The sequence below is a fragment of the Mobula birostris genome, chromosome 13, assembly GCF_030028105.1.
Source record: "Mobula birostris isolate sMobBir1 chromosome 13, sMobBir1.hap1, whole genome shotgun sequence".
Lineage (NCBI taxonomy): Eukaryota > Metazoa > Chordata > Chondrichthyes > Myliobatiformes > Myliobatidae > Mobula > Mobula birostris.
The window spans coordinates 22,552,621-22,577,560 of record NC_092382.1 but is presented as its reverse complement, the minus strand read 5'-3'; the positions used below and the strand labels follow the sequence as shown (position 1 = coordinate 22,577,560).

Sequence of the window (24,940 nt, the reverse complement as noted above, 5' to 3'; positions counted from 1 at the left end):
TGTGCAGGAGACAGATATACAAGTATTTGGATTGATGTGGACTGATTAAGGATAGGCAGCAGATCATGTCTATCCAATCTTATAGAGTCTCTCGAGGAAGTTATCAGGAAAGTGGATGAAGGCAAGGCAGTGGATGTTGTCTACATGGACTTTAGCAAAAGCACTTGACAAATTCTCATATGGGAGTTTGGTCAAGAAGGTTCAGTCACTCAACATTCAAGATGAGATAGTAAATTGGATGAGACACTGTCTTTGGGAGAAGCCAGAGTGTGGTAGCAGATGGTTGCCTCTCTGACCGGAGGCCTGTGACTAGCGGTGTGCCACAGGGATCAGTGCTGGATCTGTTACTGTTTGTCATCTATATCAGTAATCTGGATGATAGTGTGGTTAACTGGATCAGCAAATTTGTGGATGACACCAAGACTGGGGGTGTAGTGGACAGTGAGGAAGACTATCATGGCTTGCAGTGTGACCTGGAGCAGATGGAAAAATGGGTGAAGAAATGCAAAATGGAATTTAATGGAGACAAGTGCGAGGTGTTGCATTTTGGTGGGACCTAGAATTGCACAGTGAATGGTCGGTTACTGAGTAACGCTGCAGAAGAAAGGGATCTGGGAATACATGTCCATAATTCACTGAAAGTGGTGTCACAGTTAAATAGGGACGGAAAGAAAGATTTTGGCATATTGGCCTTCATGAACCAAAGTACTGAGTACAGGAGATGGATGTTATGTTCACGCTGCACGAGACATTGGTGAGGCCTAATTTGGAGTATTGTGTGCAGTTTTGGTCACCAACCTACAGGAAAGATGTAAAAGGGGTTGAAAGAGTTCAGAGAAAATTCACAAGGATGTTGCTAGGTCTGGAGGACTTGGGTTATAAGGAAAGATTGAACAGGTCAGGACTTTATTTCTTGGAACGTAGAAGATTGAGTGGAGATTTGATGGAGGTATACGACAATTATGAGGGTTATAGATACGGTAAATGCAAGCTGGCTTTTACCACTGAGATGGTGGGTCTGCAACTAGAGGCCATGGGTTAAGGGTGAAAGGTAAAACGTTAAGGGGAACATGAGGGGAAACTTCTGCACACAGACCGTCATCCGGGTGTGGAATGAGCAGCCAGCACAAGTGGTGAATGTGAGCTCAATTTCAACATTTAAGAGGTTTATATACGTACCTGGATGGTAGTAGTATGGGATTGGGCAGTTTAAATAGTTCAGCACAAACTAGATGGCCCAAAGGGCTTGTTTCTGTGTTGTAATTTTCTATGACTGTGAAAAGAACCTGAAATAATACAAAAATTCACTCTAAGTCCTTTTAACAGCTGTGTGGACCAACCATTCATCTCAGCAGGAATTTTTTATATGGTGTTAAAACTGTGGCACCTTAAGTTAATAATACAAGAAAATCCCAGTTGCACGTCAAGAAAGACTATTTGTGTGAGAGTGTTTCAGTTACTGTGGGGCCAGGTACCCATGCGGCTCAGCAGGAACAGGGAGTAATACCAATGGAGAGAGTCAAACTGAGCCAAGGAACAGACTGGAGACGGCAGAAATGCCCCATTCTGATAGAGACAGGAAGAGCATCAGGGAATTGATGGTCATTCCAGATACCAGCACTGTGCCCAGTCAGAAGATGATTTCTCTGTCCAACTTGGGTTGAACCTCACTGTAACAGTGTGATACCAGAACAAACCTTGGCAACTCAAGTAATCTCATCTGAAATGTTGTCCTTCACCCATTGATGGATTTTGTAAATCTTTTTACAGGTTAAAACGAGAAGTAATTTGTCTCCAGGAATCTCAAACACCAGTTTTGCTGTCTCTGTCTAGACATTTAAGAAGTGGAGCAAGGGATTCAATCAACCATCCTTCCTGCTCAGACAGTGGGGAGGGATTCACTTGATCATCTGACAGACTGGCACAGTCGTCATTCTACACAGGAGAAAGGCCATTCACCTGCTCAAACAGTGGGAATCGATTCACTCGGTCATCTCAATTGAAAGTACATCAGCAAGTTCACACTGGGCAAGGCCTTTCACCTGTTCTGTGTGTGAGAAAGGATTCAGTCAGTCGTCTCACCTGTGGACACACCAGTCAGTTCACACCGGGTAGATGCTGGTCATCTGCTGAATTTCTGGGAAAGGATTCACTCAGTCATTTGACCTAATGGCTCACCAGTGTGTTCACACCGGGGAGTGGACGTTCACCTGCTCAGACTGTGGGAAGAGATTCACTCGGTCATCCCACCTACAGAGTCATCAGCGAGTTCACACTGGGGAGAAGCCGTTCACCTGCTCAGTCTGTGGGAAGAGATTCACTCAGTCTTCCACCCTACTGGTACATCAGCGAGTTCACACTGGGGAGAAGCCGTTCACCTGCTCAGTATGTGGGAAGAGATTCACTCGGTCATCCCACCTACAGAGTCATCAGCGAGTTCACACTGGGGAGAAGCCGTTCACCTGCTCAGTCTGTGGGAAGAGATTCACTCAGTCATCCACCCTACTGTTACATCAGCGAGTTCACACTGGGGAGAAGCCGTTCACCTGCTTAGTCTGTCAGAAGAGATTCAGTCGGTCGTCCCACCTACAGTGTCATCAGCGAGTTCACACTGGGGAGAAGCCGTTCACCTGCTCAGAATGTGGGAAGAGATTCTCTGAGTCATCCCACCTACGGAGTCATCAGCGAGTTCACACTGGGGAGAAGCCGTTCACCTGCACAGAATGTGGGAAGAGATTCACTCAGTTATCCAACCTACAGAGTCATCAGCGAGTTCACACTGGGGAGAAGCCATTCACCTGCTCAGTCTGTAGGAAGGGATTCACTCGGTCATGCGACCTACAGAGTCATCAACGAGTTCACACTGGGGAGAAGCCGTTTCCCTGCTCTGTATGTGGGAATAGATTCACTCGGTCATCCGACCTACAGATTCATCAGCGAGTTCACACTGGGGAGAAGCCGTTCACCTGCTCAGTCTGTGGGAAGGGATTCACTCAGTCATCCAACCTACAGAGTCATCAGCGAGTTCACACTGGAGAGAAGCCATTCACCTGCTCGGTCTGTGAGAAGGGATTCACTCACTCTTCTGCCCTAATGATACATCAGCGAGTTCACACTGGGGAGAAGCCGTTCACCTGCTCGGAATGTGGGAAGAGATTCACTCGATCATCCACCCTACAGAGACATCAGCGAGTTCACACTGGGGAGAAGCCATTCACCTGCAAAGAATGTGGGAAGGGATTCACTCAGTCATTCCAACTACTGGCACATCAGTCAGTTCACAATGGGCAGTGACCGTTGTTATGAATCCCTAGGTTTCATTTGCTGTGGGCTGTCATTTTAAGAGGGAGAGAGATTAAGGCGAATCAGTCTGACTTGCATCTTGTTCACATCACTCGCAGCTTGTTTAGTTTTAACCGAGGACACAGACACTCAGAGTCAGACAGAGATGAAGGAGGAAAAATGGAAGGTTCAAAACAAGGGAACGAGTGGCCAAGGGTCACTGTTTAGAACTTCCCTCTGCCCACAAGGTTGGGTTAATTATCGATTCAGCATACGTTGAATGTGTGGTTGTCACCTCGTTTGATCTATAGGAGTGGATCGGATTTGGGGTATCCTGTGAAGACCACTTATGTGTTAACCCTTGCCTGGGTGTGGTGTGGTAATTCACTTGAAGATGATACCCCTTGTGACAAGTCACTTTTGGTGATAATTCGTATGTGGATTTGGAACAACGATGGATAAATTCTACAGCAACTGTTCTCTCGTTTTACCACCGTGGAAACTGTGGAATTTGACATAATTGCCTTCTCTCAACATTTACCCTGGATTACAAATATCTCTCTCTCATCACCTATTCTGTGATTGAGCTGAACTTTCATACTTTACCGTCTCAAGACTCCAAGCCTTGTTTCCCCCGAGCTCAGTAGGGTGGGAGTTATATTTACACACATATATACACATACCACTGTTAACTATTGTTTATAGAACATAGAATAGTACAGCACAGTACAGGCCCTTCGGCCCACAATGTTGTGCCGACCCTCAAACCCTGCCTTCCATATAAGCCCCCACCTTAAATTCCTCCATATATCTGTCTAGTAGTCTCTTAAACTTCACTAGTGTATCTGCCTCCACCACTGACTCAGGCAGTGCATTCCACACACCAACCACTCTCTGAGTAAAAAACCTTCCTCTAATATCCCCCGTGAACTTCCCACCCCTTACCTTAAAGCCATGTCCTCTTGTATTGAGCAGTGGTGCCCTGGGGAAGAGGCGCTGGCTATCCACTCTATCTATTCCTCTTATTATCTTGTACACCTCTGTCATGTCTCCTCTCATCCTCCTTCTCTCCAAAGAGTAAAGCCCTAGCTCCCTTAATCTCTGATCATAATGCATACTCTCTAAACCAGGCAGCATCCTGGTAAATCTCCTCTGTACCCTTTCCAATGCTTCCACATCCTTCCTATAGTGAGGTGACCAGAACTGGACACAGTACTCCAAGTGTGGCCGAACCAGAGTTTTATAGAGCTGCATCATTACATCGCAACTCTTAAACTCTATCCCTCGACTTATGAAAGCTAACACCCCATAAGCTTTCTTAACTACCCTATCCACCTGTGAGGCAACTTTCAGGGATCTGTGGACATGTACCTTGAGATCCCTCTGCTCCTCCACACTACCAAGTATCCTGCCATTTACTTTGTACTCTGCCTTGGAGTTTGTCCTTCCAAAGTGTACCACCTCACACTTCTCCGGGTTGAACTCCATCTGCCACTTCTCAGCCCACTTCTGCATCCTATCAATGTCTCTCTGCAATCTTTGACAATCCTCTACACTATCTACAACACCACCAACCTTTGTGTCGTCTGCAAACTTGCCAACCCACCCTTCTACCCCAACCTCCAGGTTGTTAATAAAAATCATGAAAAGTAGAGGTCCCAGAACAGATCCTTGTGGGACACCAGTAGTCACAATCCTCCAATCTGAATGTACTCCCTCCACCACTACCTATCTTGCTTAAGTTATTATATTAGAAGTAGATACTAATAAAGATAGTGGTTTTAACATCAAAACCAGACTCCAGGTGTAGTCTATTGCTGCTGGTTCATTTTTAAAGTGTTAGGGTTCATAAAAAAATTGGGGCCTGCATCCTGGATATGAACAGATTTGGGGCCGTATAGATTACTTATCGATTTCATTGGTGAAATCCCTTTTGATTTACTTGTGTGTAGAAAATGAGAAGCAATGGATGTTGATACATGTCTGGAAGCGCCAACCTCTGAGGCATTAGAGGACGCCAGAAGGATTGAACTATTGAGTATTGCTAAAAGGTTAAAACTTGCTAAGATGAAATTGACAATGAGGAGGTCACAGATGCAGAGGATAATAGCTGAGTATTATGTATCTGAGGGTGTGTTTAAAGTGGAAGAGTTGGAGGTGTTTCCTGAAAGTAAACCTAGTGAGCTTGAGCTCCCGTACAAGTTAGAAAAAATAAAGATGGAGGTTGTGGAAAGGCAGAGGCAGTTTGAGGCAGGAAAACAGAGAGAAGAGGCAGAAAAACAGGGAGGAAGCAGAAAGGTAGAGGATGTTCAAACTGAAAAAGATAGAGAGATTGCAGCAAAGAGGTCTAGCGTGAGACTCTGGTGATAAGTTTGAGGCCAGTCGGGAAGTTAAATTGGTACCCCCATTTGACGAGGCAGAGGTTGATAAATACTTTCAGCATTTTGAGAAGGTTGCTCAGGGTTTAAAGTAGTGAAAAGAGGGTTGGCCCATTCTCTTACAAAGTGTAATTAAGGGGAAGGCTCAGTGAGCCTATTCTGCTTTGACAGTTGATGAAGCAGCTGATTATGACACAGTGAAAGAGGCTGTGCTCAAAGCTTATTAGTTGGTCCCAGAAGCATACAGGCAAAAGTCTAGACATTTGAGGAAATCTCTGAACTAGATTTATATGAAATTTGCTTATGAGAAGTTTGTGTTTTGACCGCTGGTGCACATATAAAAATGTAAATGATGATTTCAACAGCCTGAAAGAGTTGGTTTTAATTGAAGAATTCAAAAGATGCACCCTTGATTTAGATTTAGATGAAAAGGATGCTGCCACTTTGCAGGAGTCTGCTAGATTAGCAGATGAGTTTGCTTTAACTCATAACGTTAAGCTTACCCCGAATAAGAGCTTCCAAAAGAGTAGCAGGGATAACTAGGGTAAACCAGAAATTAAAGTTGGGATTAGTAATAAGGTAAGAATGAAGGGAAGCAGTTGAAGGAGAAATATTCTGGTCTCTCTTGTTACTATTGTCAGAAAGCTGGTCATGATGGCTAATTGTCCTGTCCTGAAGAAGAAAAAGGAAAAGGAGGCAGTCCCAAATGCCTGTGATCAGTATGTTGAAGCACCTATAAACCCACAGAGTTCTGAACATTTTGTTGCGGCTCAGTTAAGGACTGAGAGGTCTGACCGAGTTAAGAAGAGATTCGATCATTTTATGTCAGATGGGTTTGTATTAGTATTGGAAGGGTCAACACCGGTACCAGTGAAAATTCTTCGAGAAACTGGGGCTTCTCAGTCACTTATGTTAGACAGCCTTCTAAAGTTTGGTGGTGAGACTAACATTGGTGAGGTAAATCTTATTAAAGGCATTGGGGGTGGCATGCTTTCTGTGCCATTGCACAGGGTAATTTTACAGTCAGGGTTGGTTTTGGGACCTGTTAAAATTGGATTATGCTCCAGTTTACCAGTGGAAGATGTTACTTTGCTGTCAGAGAATGACCTGGCAGATGGTAATGTTGTTCCTGCAGTGCAGTTGCCAGCTAAGCCAACCACTGACGACCCACAGACGGATTTTAACATTTATCCTTCCTGCACAGTAACTCGAAGTACGGCGAAAAAGTCTGCTAATGCAGACGGTTCTGTGCAGCACGATTCTGATACCCAAGATAGCCAAAATCGGGATTCAGGTTATGATGACTTGTCAGGGAATTTTCTGCCTTCATTGTTTCAACAGGATTCAGGTAGTAAGTCTGATGAGAAAGATTTATCCCTGTCTAGGAAGGAGTTTATAGCAGAACAGGACCGAGACCCTGAGATTGAAGCTTTATAAGAAACATCTCTCTCAGATGATGAGATTAAGAAAATGTCAGTAGGGTATTATCTCAAGGATGGAGTGTTAATGAGGAAGTGGAGGCCACCTGCTATACCTGCGAGTGAGGAATGGACAATTATTCACCAAGTTGTAGTTCCTAAAGTTTATAGGACTGAAATTTTAACTTTGGCCCACACTATGCCCTTAGATGGCCATTATGGAGTGAATAAAACTGTAAACAGGATTATGAGAGAATTTTTCTGGCCTAATTTGAGGAAAGATGTTGTGACCTTTTGCAGAACCTGTCACACTTGTCAAGTTGTGGGTAAACCTAATCAGGTCACCCCAGTGGCCCCACTCCGGCCTATACCTGCATTCAGAGAACCCTGTTCCAAAGTTATAGTGGATTGTGTTGGCCCATTGCCAAAGACTAAAGCTGTCCATCAGTATTTGCTAACTATTATGTGTACTGCATCCAGATTCCCAGAGGCAATACCTCTCAGAAATATTAAAGCTAAGACTGTGACGAAGGCTCTTAAGTTTTTTTTTTACTTTATTTGGTTTGCCTAAAGAAATCCAGTCTGATCAAGGAAGTAATTTTACATCTGGATTATTCCAGCAGGTAGTTTATGAACTGGGAGCTAAACAAATTACGTCGTCTGCGTACCATCCAGAATCACAAGGGGCTTTAGAAAGATTTAATTCTACTGTCAAAACAATGATTAAGACATACTGTGTTGAAAATGGAAAAGACTGGGGTGAAGGAATACATTTGCTTTTGTTCGCAGTAAAGGTTGATTTATACTTGTGCGTTCGGGATATGCCGTATCCTACACCGTAGGCCCAATTTAATTTTTGCGTAGCCCTACGCCGTAGCGAGCATGCGTAGCTGTGTCTGCATCGCTTTGCACTTCGCCACCAAAATGCAAGTTGGTGGTGGGGTTTCTCTGACACTGTTGAACTTTTTCATGAGAGACATGGACAAGGAAATGCATTTCAAAGATTTTCGGATGTTGGCAGGTAGACTTGACGATTCGGTTCATTGTCTCCAACCATTTATTTTGCATCAGTGTACAGACATGGCAGACAAAAGCAACCAGAAATGCGATGCTACCAAGCGGACCAATCACAGTTGTTGCGCTCTGCGTCGCCGCGACGCGTGAGTTACTTTTTAGAGGAGGTGCACGTCACCCTACGGCGTAAGGTACACCGTGGGTATGGCGTAGGGTACGTAGTGCCGATGGCGTACACTTGACGCACAAGTATAAATCAGGCTTAAAAGAGTTGGTACAGGAGTCACTGGGCTTTAGTCCATTTGAACTTGTATTTGGTCATAGAGTGAGGGGACCTTTGACCTTGTTAAAGGAACAGTGGATTGATGGGGATGTACATGTTAACTTGTTAGACTATGTTTTGAAGTTCAGAAATAAACTACACCAAGCCTGTCGTCTAGCGAGACAAAACGTAAAGATTTCTCAAAACAAAATGAAGTGTTGGTTTGATAAGCAGACCAAAACAAAAGAAAATATATGGTGGGGGATAATGTGCTTGCCTTATCTCCAATGTTGACGAATCCACTTCAGGTGAAATTCAATGGACTGTATGAAATAGTCTCTCAAATTAATGATGTGAATTATGTTATTAAAACACACGACTGATGTAAACTAACACAGGTGGTTCACATCAATATGATAAAGCCTTATTCTGACAAGCAGGCACCATCGGTGAGTGTTGTCAAACATATAAATCTGACAGCCCTGAGAATGAAACAATTGACTCATCTGAGACTTTTCACAAGCCAAACATGGTCCCAGTTAGGCTAATGAACTCGGTTGTTCTCAAAAACGTGGACAACAGGTTGGCTCATCTGCAGCCAAAGCAACAACAACAGCTGAAGGAATTAATTCTGAGGTTTAAAGTTTTATTTCCCAATGTTCCCAAGCAAACCACGGTTGCAGTACATGACGTAGATATTGGTCAAGCCAAACCGATTAAACAACACCCATATCACATGAACATAGAAAAGTGTAAATTGGCTGAGCAAGAAATTGAATATATGCTGAAAAATGGTATTATTAGGCCTTCAACATCAGATTGGAGCTCACCCTGCGTTATTGTGCCCAAACCTGATGGTAGTGTTAGATTTTGCACTGATTATAGGAAGGTAAATGCAGTAACAAAAACAGATGCCTATCCTATCCCTAGGGTGGATGATTGTATCGATAGGGTTGGAAAAGGCAATTTCTTACAAAGATTGATCTGTGAAAGTGTATTGGTGTGTTCCATTGACGGACTGAGGTAGAGAAATTTCTGCATTTGTGACACCTTCTGGGTTGTATGAATACAATGTTTCGCTATTTGGAATGAAATATGCTCCAGGAACATTCCAGAGAATGATTGATTCTGCAGTTCAAGGGTTAGGACACACAGATGCCTATATTGATGACTTAGTCACAGGGAGTGACACTTGGGAAGAGCATAACTCTGTAGTAGAAGAGCTGTTTGACAGGCTTTCCAGGGCCAACCTTACAGCTGACTTAGCTGAGAGTGAACTTGGCCACGCCACTGTGATCTGTCTTGGCTGTGTTGTAGGTCAAGGCAAGTTGGCTCCTGTGCAGGCAAAATCCAGGCAATTTCTGAAGTTCCTATTCTGACTGTGTGACGAAGGCCCATCACTGATCACAGACGTCTCATGGCACACTCGGTAAAACACCCAAAGGGTCATCCACGCACATTATTCCCCTTTGTTATTGTGGTGAGTGCACACGTCACAATAAATCAACAGTCACAATTTTACACTCATCCCCAGCAGTAATAGGTATGAAAAAAAGAAACACACTATGTCACAGTTTTATTATCTCAGGTCAATTTATTCATATTCATCTTTCCAGTAAGTGTTTTGCCGAAGTGTCATGATAATCTGACGTCTCTCTCCTCCACAGTCACTGGGTCTGAAACAGAGCTGCTGCATAGAGCTGTTTTATATAGAGGCAGCAGCAACCTGCACAGGTGTGCCGATGGTGGAGGATACCATCTTTACCTGGGACAAGGGTTATGTTACCTAATTACTCATCTTGTGGTAAAGTTTTGGGGTTTATACAAGTTACTTAACCGGGAAATGGTGAATCCTATGATGAAGTATATGCGTTTATTGTGAGAACTGGTGGTAGAGTTTCAGATTGTGTGAAATGGAAGATAATTGAGTCAATTAGCTTCAGGTTGGTCTAGGGGGATTGGCTTAGCTGTTGTAAGCCTTGGGTTACCAAGGCTTTGGGTTCTTTTTTTGTTTAGTCTGAGGGTGGCTGTTAACCGGACAGGTGACAATTGCAAGCTGTATATATATATATATAGTTTTTTTTTAATTTCTTGTTTTGATGTGGACATCCAAGTTTTTGTTTCTCCACTATCTTTGTAAATAAATCACCACAATCTATTTTTGCCACTCAAGCCATCTTGTTATTTTTCTTAGACAGTTGACCCACAGTTTTTGTGACAGACTGGTAAGAAGGCTCTTGAAAGGTTTCTGGGAATGGTTGGATATTATCGTAAGTTGTGTAAGAACTTTGCTGATATCGCTCTTCCTCTGACTAATCTCCTGAAGAAGGGTGAAAAAGTTGTTTGGACCGAGCCTTGTCAGGAAGCTTTTGATTGATTGAAAGTTGTTATTTGGGATTAGGCCAATCGATGTAGTGTTGTCAGCAAATTTAATTAACAGATTGGAGCTGTGGGTGACGACACAAGTTATGGGTGCACAGAGAGTAAAGGAGGGGGCCAAGGAGACAACCCTGTGGGGCATGTGTGCTGAGGGTCAGAGAGACAGAGGTGAGGGAGCCCACTCTTACCACCTGTCCGTCATCTGACAGGAAGTCCAGGATCCAGCTGCACAAGGCAGGGTGAAGGCCGAGGTCTCTGAGCTTCTTGTCGATACTTCACGCCTTCGTATGGCTAAAGCTCTGCCCATGACTGCAAGGAACTGCAGAGAACTTTGGTCTCATCTGGAAACATCATAGAAACAAGCCTCCCCTCTATGGACTCTTCCTACACTTCCCCTGCCTCGGGAAAGCAGGCCGTGTACTCAAAGATGCCCACAACTTTGGACATTATTGCTGCAAACCCAATCCCCCATCGGGGAAGAGATACAAAAGCCTTAAAGCGCATACCACCAGGCTCATGGACAGCTTCCTGTCTGCGGTTGTCAGCCAAATTAATGGTCTCCAGTCCAATAAAATGGACTCGACCTCACAATGTAACTCGACGTGACCCTGCACCATACGTCTATCTGCACTGCACTTTCTCTGCAGCCATAATGCTTTGTTACAGTTATTGTTTTGTCATATATCAGCTCAATGTACTGTTGTAATGTATTGATCTGTGTGGATGGTACGTCAGGCAAGATTTTCACTGTAGCTCAGTACGTGATAAGAATAAGCAAATTCCCCATTTTAATTGTGTGGAAATATTAGACAGACTGAGCTTCTGCTTTGGAACCACAGAAGGAAACTTAACTGAACTGAGGAACACGAAGAAATAGAAAAGGCTTCAATCTCACATTACGATCTGCGGTAACTGGGATCAGGTGACTGGTGGTGGGTCTCCCAGACCAATTATCAGAATCAGGTTTAATAGCACCGGCAGATGTCATGTAATTTGTTGTCTCTGCGGCAGCAATAGAACCTAATTCATAACAATAGATTTTAACCATTGTGATTTAAAATAAGAACATACATATTAAATAGTTAAATTATATAAGTAGTACAAAATTAAAAAATGTAATAAACTATTTTAATTGTGTGGGACTATTTGACCGAATGGGTTATTGCTTTGGAAATTCTGGAGTGAAGCTTAGCAAAACTGTACTAAACTCTAACTTAACTTATGAAAAGCTCAGATAAATACAAAAGGCTAAATTCTCACATAAATGGGTCATACATCCAGAAACATTGGCTGCCCTTCAGCAGGTAAAAACAGTGGAATGAGGCCTAGTCCCAGGCCTCAGCCCAGTGGTTATGGGCAAAGGCCTGGGACGAGGTGAGAGTAAGCATTCGGCACGGACTAGAAGGGTCGAGATGGCCTGTTTCCATGCTGTAATTGTTATGTGGTTATATAGAAACATGCTGAAAATATTGCAGAAAAAATCATTGTCCACCCACAACGAGAGGACGTGACAGATCCGGATCTCACTGACTTGTCTGAATGGACGAAAGATGAAGCTACACAGACACTTAGAGCAGTGACCGGCAGATGCTGCAGATTTGTGGAAAAACGTGAACAGGAAATGGGATCACGTGACGGGTGGAGGGTCTCCCACCTGAACCGGTGACTCTGCTCCTTGCCCCTCACACGCTGCCCGACCCATCCTCTGCATTTCCCACATTATTCCATATTCACACAAGATACATTTTTACTTCTTCCTCCAGATCTTCCCTGTCCCTTTCCCTCCACCCCCAGGTCAGAGAGTCACAGGCTCGATTCCCATCCCGGTCCAACACACAATTCAGACCCAAAACGGTAATGTGCAGGTTTCATTTAAATCCATCCATGTGTATAAACAATAATTTCTATTCACATTTCTCCAGCCTCACTGGACAGGAACACTGAAACATCAGGTGAGAAACAGCAGGAGGTGGCCATTCAGCCCCTCTAACCATCAACAAGATGATGGCTGCTCTCCCATCTCAGCCACATGTTTCTGCACGATCCTCATTTCCTCGATCCCTTCGGTCTCCACACATCTGCCGGCCTCTGTTTTATGTGAGGATGATCACCAAGTCTTCACCGGCCTCTGTGGTGGGGATTTACAGACATTCACCACCCTCGGAGTGGAGACATTTCCCCTCATCTCAGTCCCGGACAGTCCACCCCCTTTTTCAGAGACTGGGATCCCTGGTTCAGCCGGTAATGATTTTGTGCATTTCAATGTGTTCACCTCTCAGTCCTCGATTCTCTAAATGAAAGGGTTATCGCATTTGATCTTTCTTCATATGATGACCCACCACTCCAGGGATCAGTCTGGTGAATCTTCATTGCACTCTCTATAACAAATACTCTCTAACCTCTTTGTTAATCCTCTATGGAATTAATTTCCATCTTCTGCAGCCCCGTGTTGCCCCAACCACTCACCTCCCACCCCCGTCACTATTTCCACCTTCCCACCTCCCCCTCACCTGGATCCACCTCTCACTCCCCAGCTCTTGCCCCATCCCCACCCCTCACCTCTTTTCTCGGACTATTTCCCGTCCACTCTCAGTCCAGAGGGAGGGTCTCGGCCCGAAATGTTGACGGTCCATTTCCCTCCACAGATGCTGCCCGACCCACTGAGTTCCTCCGGCAGTTTGTTCTTTGGTCTGTGTGACCCGTGTTAGTGTGGGGAGCGGGATTTTACACCATATTCCCGGTACAGTCTCAACAAAACACAAATAATTGTCACTTTGCCCGGACCATTGGCCCCGCTTGCAGGGCAACAGTCTGCCGGTGTTTGCCCCCCAATGTGGTGAATCGCCACCACCGTGGGCTCAGACATTTCCACAGATGAGCCCCTCCTGTCCCCACCGGGACAAACATCCTGTCCGCCCCCTCTCTCACCGTCTTCATCCTCTCCCTCCCCGGGGAACCGGCATCAAACCGACGGGCCGAGCGGTCTCCTCCTACCTCTCAGCGACACATCAGACTCCGGCCGCAGGAGACGCTTCACAAACGCCCCAACTTCCCTCGGAGGGAAATGGAAATAAATCAGAAAGCGGACATTTACTTTGACGGTTGTCCCGCCGTGACGGAAAGTTCGGGAGACGGAGTCAGCGGGGGTAACGCCCTCTCGGCTGGTCCGCCTCCGCTATTGGTTGGAAGCAGTGATTGACATCGCCTCGCACCATTGGGAATAGCGCAGTGCGTGACTCTGTTGACAGCGGTGGGGAGGGGCTGGTCACGTGATCAGTAGCCCGGCCGTTAAACCGACCAAGCTCGAGCTCACCAGCGCGCGGGGCACAAAAGGCCCCGGATGATCGGTTGAGGTGAGAAGGGGTCTCCGGGTTGGGGGTCTCACCGGGCGGCGTTTTCAACACCGACTTCGGGTAGTTGCTGTGACTCCGGACTCCGTGACCCGCAATCCCGGGACAGTCCTGCTCTCTTCCCTCTCTCTCAGCCCCACCATCCGTACACGGGCCCCGGGGAGCTTCCGGCTGATGAGGGAATGGGAACCGATGGGTCTCTCAGACAGAGCTGAGCTCCAGCTGTCTAAATGCAAGGATCGGGAACTCGGAGAAAGGGAACAAAATCTTTTACATCAGCTGTTGTGAAAATCACCTTTGTTCTGCCTCCAGTCACAAACCAGAGAAAATCTGCAGATGCTGGAAATCCGAGCAACACACACAAATTGCTGGAGGAACTCAGCATTAGTACTCTTTTCCATAGATGCTGCCTGGCCTGCTGAGTTCCCCCAGCATTTTGTGTCTGTTGCTTGTTCCACCTCCTCTTGTTCTGGACTTTTCTACCCGTGAGAACATGTTTTGTCCCACTCTCTCTGGGTACATAATGATATCAAACACCTTTGCCCTGGGCAACAAGTATCTTTCACATCACAAATGTGCCAGACTCCAATGAGAGAGACTACTGCCCTTCCCTTCATATTCATTGGCATTGCCATCACTGAGTTCACCACCGTCAGTCACCTGGGGGAGGGTTCAGGGGAAATATTTATGTACAATACAGAAACTGGTGTTACCTGTGTGTATTGTGGTGATGCAAAAGTTGCTGGAGAATTTGAAAGTGGGAAGAAGTGGAGTGATAGTTTGAAATCTGACTTTTTAAAGCGTCATTTAGCAAGCAAATCAGATATGGACAATGTGCAAAAGCTCTGGCGAGAAAATCCTTCATTACCCGTTACAGGCCTGCTACATAGGTTGTGTGAGAGTGCAGATGAACTCCATCAAACCCAGAGGAGATCAAAGTTCTTACTGACAGTGATTTGCTAGCAGTTAAAATGAATACCTCTCTATATAAAATTCACTGTGCACATGTTGTCACTGGTTAAAAGAATGAACAGTACAAGATTTACTTTACTTTGTACTTTATTGTCGCCAAACAATTGGTAGTAGAATGTATAATCATCACAGCGAAATTTGATTCTCCGCTTCATACTCCCTGGATTACAAATATTAAATATTATAAATATTAAAATTAGTTAAAATTAGTAAATATTAAAAATTTAAATTATAAATCATAAATAGAAGATAGAAGAATGGGAAGTAAGGTAGTGCAAAAAAACCGAGAGGCAGGTCCTTGCTCCAGATATTTGGAGAGTACAGCCCAGATCCGGGTCAGGATCCATTCAGCAGTCTTATCACAGTTGGAAAGAAGCTGTTCCCAAATCTGGCCGTACGAGTCTTCAAGCTCCTGAACCTTCTCCTGGAGGGAAGAGGGATGAAAAGTCTGTTGGCTGGGTGGGTTGCGTCCTTGATTATCCTGGCAGCACTGCTCTGACAGCGTACGGTGTAAACTGAGTCCACGGACAGAAGATTGGTTTGTGTGATGCGCTGCGCCGTGTTCACGATCTTCTGCAGCTTCTTTCGGTCTAGGACAGGACAACTTCCATACCAGGTTGTGATGCACCCTAGAAGAATGCTTTCTACAGTGCATCTATAAAAATTAGTGAGGGTTTTAGAGGACAGGCCAAATTTCTTTAGTTTTCTCAGGAAGTAAAGGTGCTGGTGGGCCTTCTTGGCAGTGAACTCTGCCTGGTTGGACCAGGTCAGGTCATTTGTGATATTTACCCCGAAGAACTTAAAGCTCTATGTGCAGACCGGTCATTACAAATTAGAGGGGACATTGGTGGCGGAACCTCCACTGTCCCTTATGCCCTCACCTACAAGATGTGCGTCCAGCTGCAGCTTGTAACCCTGCACTTTATGGAGTTGGAACTTGAAATGGATCAATTCCAGATCATCCAGGCAGTGATGCAGCCAGTCAGGATGCTCTCAGTTGTGTTCCAGTAGAAAGTTCTTAGGATTTGGGACTCAATCCCAAGCTTCTTCAGCCGTCTGAGGTGAGCAAGGTACTGTTGTGCTTTTTTCACAACACAGCCGGTATGTACAGACCATGTGAGGTCCTCGCTGATGTTTATGCCAAGGATCTTAAAGCAGTTCACTGTCTCAACCCCAGATCCATTGATGTCAATCGGGATTAGCCTGTCTCCATTCCTCCTGTCGTTCACAATCAGCTCCTTTGTTTTTTTTAGATTAGATTGGATTCAACTTTATTGTCATTGTGCCAAGTACAGATACAAAGCCAATGAAGTGTGGTTAGCATCTGACCAGAAATGCAAAGAATCGTGTTATTTACAAAATAACTGAATAAAAAAGTGCTACAGCACACAAATATAAAAGTACTGAGACAGTACAATATGGATGCAATACTGCTTAGCGCTGTGACGAGAGGTTCAGCAGGGTCACAGCCTCAGGGAAGAAGCTCTTCCTGTGCCTGTTGGTGTGGGAGCGGAGGCTCCTTTAGCACCTCCTTGATGGGAAGAGAGTTAAAAAGTCCATGGTTAGGGTGAGATGTATCCTTGATAATTCTTTTCGCTCTACCCAGGCAGCGTTTATGGTAGATGTTCTCAATGGTGGACAATGGGCTGTCGATAATCCGCTGGGTAGTCTTCACCACACACTGGAGTGCTTTGCGCTCTGATACAGGACAATTGCCATACCACACTGAGATGTAGTTGGTGAGTATGCTCTCAATGGTACAGCAGTAAAAGTCTGTCATATCCTGGGACAGAGGTGAGCTTTCTTGTTGTTCCGCAGGAAGTAAAGGTGCTGTTGTGCCTTCTTGATCAGGATGGAGGAGTTCAGGGACCAGATGAGATCCTCGGAAAAGTGGACACCAAGGAATTTGAAGCTTGATACACGCTCCACTACAGTTCCGTTGATGTAGATGGGGACGTGAGTGTGGCTCCTAGCATGCCTGAAGTCCACAATGATCTCCTTGGTCTTCTGGGTGTTAAAGGCCAGATTGCTGTCGGCACACCACGCGGCCAGGTGCTGGACCTCGTCCCTGTAGGCTGTCTCGTCATCCCCTCTGATCAGACCAACCACCATGGTGTCATCTGCGAACTTGATTATGGAGTTAGAACCATGTACAGGAACGCAGTCATAGGTGAACAGGGAGTACAGAAGAGGGCTCAGCACACAGCCCTGAGGCACGCCGGTGTTCGGGGTGAGAGTGGAGGAGGAGAGGTTGTCTAACTCAACTGATTGGGGTCTGTTAGTCAGAAAGTCCAAGGTCCAATTGCAGAGGGATGAGCTGATAGCAAGCTGGCGAAGTTTGGTGATCAGCTTGAAGGGGCTTACAGAATTGAATGCCGAACTAAAGTCAATGAACCTCATTCTGACGTAAGAGTTGGGGTTGTCCAGGTGGGTCAGGGCAGAGTGAAGTGCCGTGGAGATGGTGTCCTCTGTTGACCTGTTGGTGTGAAAGGCAAATTGATGGGGGTGCAGGGTAGTGGGCAGACAGGATTTCAGATGTGACAGAACCAGTCTTTCAAAGCACTTTGCAATGATGGGGGTGAGTGCAACTGGGCGGAAATCATTCAGGCTCGTGGCAGTGGAATGCTTCGGCACTGGCACGATGGTGGCGATCTTGAAGCTTGTGGGGACAACACCCCGGGCCAGTGACAGATTAAAAATGTCCGTGAAGACCCCGGCCAACGGCCCTGCACAGACTCTGAGCACATGGTCAGGTATTCCATCCGGACCAGCTGCCTTCCGTACATTCACCCTGCTCAGGGTCCACAAACATCAGAGGTGGAAAGTGAGAGAGACAGTTCACCAGGTGGGAGATCCGCTTTGAGGGTGACCTCCTTGTTCCCTCGATCAAAGCGAGCGTAGAAGTAATTGAGCTCATCAGGGAGGGTAGCAGAGCTGGAAGGGGGCACAGTACTAGGAGGTTTGAAGTCTGTAATGACCTGTATGCTATGCCACATGGGCTGGGGGTCAGAGGAGTTGAAATGCTCCTCGATTCTCTGTTTGTAAATGTGTTTAGCCTGAGAGATTCCCCTCCTCAGGTTGGCCCTGGCTGAGCTGTAAGCCTCCTGGTCTCCAGACCTGAAGGCTGAATCTCTGGCTTTGAGTGGGAGGTGAACCTCTCTGTTCATCCATGGTTTCTGATTGGGGAAAACTTTTATTTGTTTTAGTGATGTCTCTCTATCTACACACTTGTTGATGTGCTCAAGGACAGAGTTGGTTTATAAATCAATGTTAATCTGAGAGTCTGTGGTGGCATGGGCAGCAAACATGCTCCAGTCTGTGTGCTGGAATTGGTGCTGAAGAGCAGAGTCAGCCCCCTCCAGCCAGATCTTAATAGTCTTCATTGTGGGTTTCACATGGTTAATGACCGGGCTATACTTGGGAAACAGAAACAATGAAAGACGGTCGGACTTTCCCAGGTGGGGGAGGGTAGTGAGTTTGTAAGCATCAGCCACATTTGTGTAGACATTGTCTAAGGTTTTATTCCACGTGGTGGTGCATAATACATTTTGGTAAAATCTTGGAAGCACGGTACGTAGGTTACAATGATTAAAGTCCCCAGCGACAGTCAAAGCTCCATCTGGATGCAATGTCTGCAGCTTGCTAATAGCAGCACTGAGGTCTTTCATGGCTACTTTAGCATTAGCATCCAGTGGAACATAAACTGCGACAGCAATGATGCATGTTTTGTGACAATGAGGGGAGGTTGTTTTCTTGACACCAGTCAGATGTTGTTCAGACACCAGATACAGTCAGCAATCAAATGGTTGAGCCTGGAGCCTTCTCCTCCCCACCCTCCCGCCACCTTCTTTATTGGGTCTCTGCCCCTACCCTCTTCAGTCCTGACGAAGGGTTATGGCCGGAAACGTTAACTGATCATTTCCACGGATGCGGCCCGACCTGCTGAGTACCTCCAGCGTGTTGTGAATGGTGCGATGAATGTGCTGTGCTGTGTATATCACAATGCAAGAAGCATCGTAGGAAAGCCAGATGAGCTCAGGACAGGGAATTATGATATTGTAGCCATAATTAGGACTTGGTTGCACCCAACGTCTGAGGGATTTAGAGGAACAAATTTGTAGAGAGATCGCAGACCATGCCAAGAAACAAAGGTTGATTCAGTAAGTGATTTTAACTTTCCATATATTGACTGGGACTCCCATACTGTAAAAGGACTAGATGGGTTAGAGTTTGTCAAATGTGCCCTTAATCAGTAAGTAGAATTCCCGACGTAGAAGTGTGCAATAAGCTGTTAGGGAATGATCCAGGGCTGGTGACAGAATTTAGTGATCATCATGCCATGAGATTCAAAGTAAATATGGAAAAAGAAAGGTCTGGACCAGGGGTTGAGATTCTAAATTGGAGAAAGGTCAATTTTGATGGTATCAGAAAGGATCTGACAAGTGTGGTTTGGGACAGGCTGTTTTCTGGCAAAGGAGTACTTGGTAAGTGGGAGGCCTTCAGAAGTGAAATTTTGAAGGTATCTAGTTTGTACATGTCTGCCAAAATAAAAGTTGAAAGGTAACTGGTGCTGGGAACCTTGGTTTTCAAGCGATATTGAGGTCCCGAATATTTTGTCCCTCTGAATGCCTCAGACTGTTGGGTGCTACCAAGACTCATTAATGACTACATTATCATAATTCCACCCCAAGCTCATCCGACTTTTTTTTAGTCGTCTTCTGTGGGTTTCTAAAAGCTTCCCAATCGTCTTTGCTCTTTTGTTTGCCCTCTCTTTGGCTCTTATGTTGGCTTTGGTTTCTCATTTCAGCCACGGTTGTGTCCTCCTGCCTTTCCAATGTTTCCACATCTTTCGGATGTATCGATCACTGAGCTCCTGAATTGCTCCCAGAAGCTCCAGCCATTGCTGCTCCATTGTCACTCCTACCTTTTCCCTTCCAGACAAGTTTGGCCAGCTTCTCTGTCATAGAAACATGGAGAAGTTCAGTACACAAACAGGCTATTTGGTCCATCTGGTCAATGCTGAAAAATCATTCAAGCTGTCTAATGCAACTACCTGTACTGGGACCATCGTCCTCCAGACCCCTACCATCCAGGCTCCCATCCAAACTTCTTTTAAATGGTGAAACTGAGCTCATATTCACCACTTGTGCTGGCATCTCATTCTGCACTCTCACAACCATTTCAGTAAAGAGCTTTTCCAAATGTTCCTGTTTAATTATCAACTTCCCCACTTACCCCTGACCTCTGGTTGTAGTCTCACCCAACCTCGGTGGAAAAAGCTGCTTGCATTTGCCCTATCTATACCCTCATAATTTTGTATACTTCTAACAAATCCTCAAAGCAATGTATAATTTCTTTCTTTATGTTTAGAGCCTTTCTTAGATGTGTAAGATGATAAAGGGCATTGATCATGTAGATAGCCAGAGGTTTTTTCCCAGGGCTGAAATGGCTAACATGAGGGGGTATAGTTTTACAGTGCTTTGAATCAGATACCGAGGGGATGACAGGGGTAAGTTTTTTTACAGAGAGTGGTGGGTGCGTGGAATGCACTGCCGGCTACTTGTGTGAGTATTTCAGTTACTGTGGGGCCAGGAACCCATGCAGCTCAGTGGGAACAGGGAATAATACCAATGGGGAGAGTCAGACTGAGCCAGGTCACAGATTGGAGACGGCAGAAATGCCCCATTCTGATAGAGACAGGAAGAGCATCAGAGAATTTGCTGGTCACTCCAGATACCAGCTCTGTGCCCAGTTAGAAGATGATTTCTCTCTCCAACCTGGATTGAACCTCACTGTAACAGTGTGATGCCAGATCACACCTTGGCAACTCAAGTGATCTCATCTGAAATGTTGTCCGACACCCATTGATGGATTTTGTAAATCTTTTTACAGGTTAAAAATGACGAGGAATTTATCTACGGGAATCTTGAACACAACACACCAGTTTTGCTGTTCTTGTCCAGATATTTAAGAAGTAGAGCAAGCGAATCACTTGATCGTCCCGCCCGCTCAGACTGTGGGGAGGGATTCACTCAGTCATTTCAACTGAAGATATATCAGCAAGTTCACACCGGACAAGGCCATTCATTTGTTCTGTGGGTGAGAAGGCATTCAGTTGCTCATCCCACCTGTGGACACATCAGTCAGTTCATCCTGGGCAGAGGCTGGTCATCTGCTGAATTTGTGGGGGAGGATGCATTCAGTCATCTGACCTAATGGCTCACCAGCGAGTTCACACCAGGGAGCAGCCGTTCACCTGCTCAGACTGTGGGAAGGGATTCACTTGCTCAACCAAACTGAAGGTACATCACAGAGTTCACACTGGGGAGAGGCCGTTCACCTGCTCAGACTGCGGGAAGCGATTCAGCATATCATCTCACCTTCTGATTCACCAGGCAGTTCACACTGAAGTGAGGGATTTCATCTGCTCAGTCTGCGGGAAGAGATTCTCTCAGTCATCCAACCTACAGAGACACCAGCGAGTTCACACTGGGGAGAAGCCATTCACCTGCTCAGACTGTGGAAAGGGATTCACGCGGTCATCCCACCTGCAGAGTCACCAGCGAGTTCACACTGGGGAGGGGCTGTTCACCTGCTCAGACTGTGGGAAGGCATTCACTCAGGCATCTCACCTACGGAGACACCAGTCAGTTCACAATGGAGAGAGGCCATTCACCTGCTCAGTCTGTGGGAAGACATTCACTCAGTTATCCAACCTACAGACACACCAGCGAATTCACACTGGGGAGAAGCCGTTCACCTGCTCAGACTGTGGGAAGGGATTCACACAGTTAGCTAACCTACAAACACACCAGTCAGTTCACACTGGGAAGAGGCCGTTCACCTGCTCAGACTGTGGGAAGGGATTCACCACATCGTCTCACCTACTGAGTCACCAGTCAGTTCACACTGCAGTGAGGGATTTCACCTGCCTAGACTGTGGGAAGAGATTCTCTCAGTCATCCAACCTACAGACACACAAGCGAGTTCACACTGGGGAGAAGCCGTTCACCTGCTCAGACTGTGGAAAGGGATTCACTCGATCATCCAACCTACAGAGTCACCAGCGAGTTCACACTGGGGAGTGACTGTTCACCTGCTCAGACTGTGGGAAGGGATTCTCTGTCATCTGATCTTTTGGCACACCAGCGAGTTCACACTGGGGAGAGGCCATTCACTTGCTGTGAATGTGGGAAGGCATTCACACGATCATTTCATCCACTGAAACACCAGTGAGTTCACACTGGTTAAAGGCTGATCACCTGCTCACACTTTGGGAAGAGATTCTCTCAGCCATCTTCACCAAGGGTGCATCATTGAGTTCACACTGGGGGGAGGCCGTTCTTCTGCTGTGAATGTGGGAAGGGATTCACTCAGTCATCTAACCTTGTGACACACTAGCAAGTTCACACTGGGGAGAATGTTTCAATAAGCTGCCTGCTGGATATTTGTCCATTACCATTGCTGAATGCAATTTCAACAGTGACTGTCGGTGCTGAACTCTGCAATTATTGCTGCTGCTCACCACACCCAGTTCTGCACCCTGGTCACTGGGCATGGGAGGAGCTTATTCTGCTGCATATTCACCTTTAATGGGACTGGAGATTAATATTCTGGATCTGAGACAAATAAATCAGTTCTATTTTAAACGCTGTCTTCATTACTTAGTGAATTTATAACACACCTTGTACAGTAGAGAGTCAACTCAGGCTGGCTGGACACTGCCAGTGATTCTGTTCTACAACAGTCCTTTTAAATCCTCCCCTGTTGTTCCCCTTTTGCTCTCCCTGTGGGATGGGTTCCAATCACCACTCTGCGGGTGAAGAGGTTTCCCTTGAATTTTCTGCAGACTAAAGAAGTCGAGCTGATTGCAGTTCTGTCTGAGATGTTCTTCACCCCTGAAATCTCTGGGCTGAGTTAACCTCCTTATTCAGGGCTCATTTCCACATTATGGGTCATTTTTCCTGCTTCTAAAGGGTTGTTAGAAAACACCACTGTCCTCTGAAGACTGAAAGCAGGATGGGAAACCATTAGTTGGATGCTCAATGAAGCAGGGTCAGAAACCAGAGGCGGGTCTGCACAGGGCAGAGTTTGGGGCTCTGAACGATGGTCAGGGTAAGAATGTATGATGAGGAGAAGGGAATCAGCAACGGGGTGGGGCAACGAATGACAGAGTAGCAACATTTGGAAGCTGATTGACAGGGAAAATAATTCCGTTGACTGATGACACAAACAACGCCTGTGGTGAGGTGCTCCATTGATCGAGGAACATGTGTGTGTTGGGAATGGTTATATCTATTGAGGGAGTTGTTCCTGCTTGTTTATTCTGTAATATTATATCCAGATGTTTATATTTTAGATTATCCTATCTGTAATAATGTATTGATTATCATATAAATTGTGAGATTCTGTCCTGAACTGGATCAGGCTGGAATTTATGGTGCCTTAATGAAGTTATGGTGGTCATTCATGAGTTTGTATTTTAAAGCAAGATTTTGGTGAATGATATTTGCCACTTCATTGTGCCTTCATATGTAATCAGATTGAGTTAAACTGCTTTAGGATCCCGGAATGTGTTGGATTGTGTCTGGTTTCTCGGCATTTGCTGCATTTATTGCCTTGTTTGTTTGTATTGTATGTGTTTTTGATTTTGTTTCTCTTTTTGTGAACCCCCTTGTGCTGTATTTCTGCAAGGAACCCCTCTGTTTCTGGGAAGAGGTTTCCAACTCTAGTCAGGTGCTCGATGCTTCCCTGTCACCATCTCGTCTGCTCAGATTGTTGGGATGTCTCCCATGGAGGGTCATACTCTGGTTAATGTTTTCTTCCATAATGATGATTTATTTTTCTCAGTTTGCCTCTCATTTAAGTTTTCTGGTCTGTATTTCTTATCATGATTGCAGATACACACATGGAGTGCTGAATCCTGTTCAGTTTATATACTTAGAAGTTTTATCTGACAGTTGTGATTTTTTTTTTCATGTGTGTTATTCCTCTTCCTCCTTCTGTCCAAGGTTATTTTAATCTAAATGGGTTTGAGTGTAAATAGTCTTTTCTAAAGTTGTCATTTCAGTTCTTATTTATCTTTGTAAATTTTACTGATTGAAATAGGACAAAATATTTTCATTAAAAAAGTCAATGTCTGTATTCATGAGAATGTTTATTGCTTTTGTTGTATTTAACTATTGGGCTCTGTTTGGTAGGTTTTTTAAAGCCTTGAACTAAATTTTGTCAAAGGTTTTCCCTATTTCACACTACTTTCTATTGTCTTTGCTTGTTGATATTTCAGATACGTGTGTATCAAGAGTCCCGATGAAGGGTCTTGGCCCAAAATGCTGATTTCCATCCATAGATGCTGCCTGAGCTCCTCCAGCACTTTGTGTTTAGTTCAGAAACAAAGGTTCTGAACTTAAAGAGGGGTAACTTTGAAGGTATGAGACGTGAATTAGCTAAGATAGACTAGCAAATGACACTTAAAGGATTGACGGTGGATATGCAATGGCAAGCATTTAAAGGTTGCATGGATGAACTACAACAATTGTTCATCCCAGTTTGGCAAAAGAATAAATCAAGGAAGGTAGTGCACCCGTGGCTGACAAGAGAAATTAGGGATAGTATCAATTCCAAAGAAGAAGCATACAAATTAGCCAGAGAAAGTGGCTCACCTGAGGACTGGGAGAAATTCAGAGTTCAGCAGAGGAGGACAAATGGCTTAATTAGGAAGGGGAAAAAAGGACATAAATAATCTTCCAGAAATAGTAGGGGACAGAGGGTCCAGTGAGATGGAGGAACTGAGCGAAATACATGTTAGTAGGGAAGTGGTGTTAGGTAAATTGAAGGGATTGAAGGCAGATAAATCTCCAGGGCCAGATGGTCTGCATCCTAGAG

At 45.3% G+C, this 24,940-nt stretch overlaps 1 protein-coding gene across 1 annotated transcript in view; it reads left to right on the top strand.

Annotated features, from left to right (window-relative positions):
• The window catches only part of LOC140208510 (uncharacterized), a 64,991-nt gene extending 40,830 nt beyond the window's left edge, over positions 1 to 24,161 (top strand). The window contains exons 2-3 of the mRNA XM_072277233.1: positions 2,182 to 2,708; positions 21,297 to 24,161. Coding sequence (XP_072133334.1) covers positions 2,182 to 2,708; positions 21,297 to 22,143 — 1,374 coding nt within the window. The 3' untranslated portion in view covers positions 22,144 to 24,161. The remainder of the gene's footprint in view (positions 1 to 2,181; positions 2,709 to 21,296) is intronic.
• Positions 24,162 to 24,940: the final 779 nt, after the last annotated feature.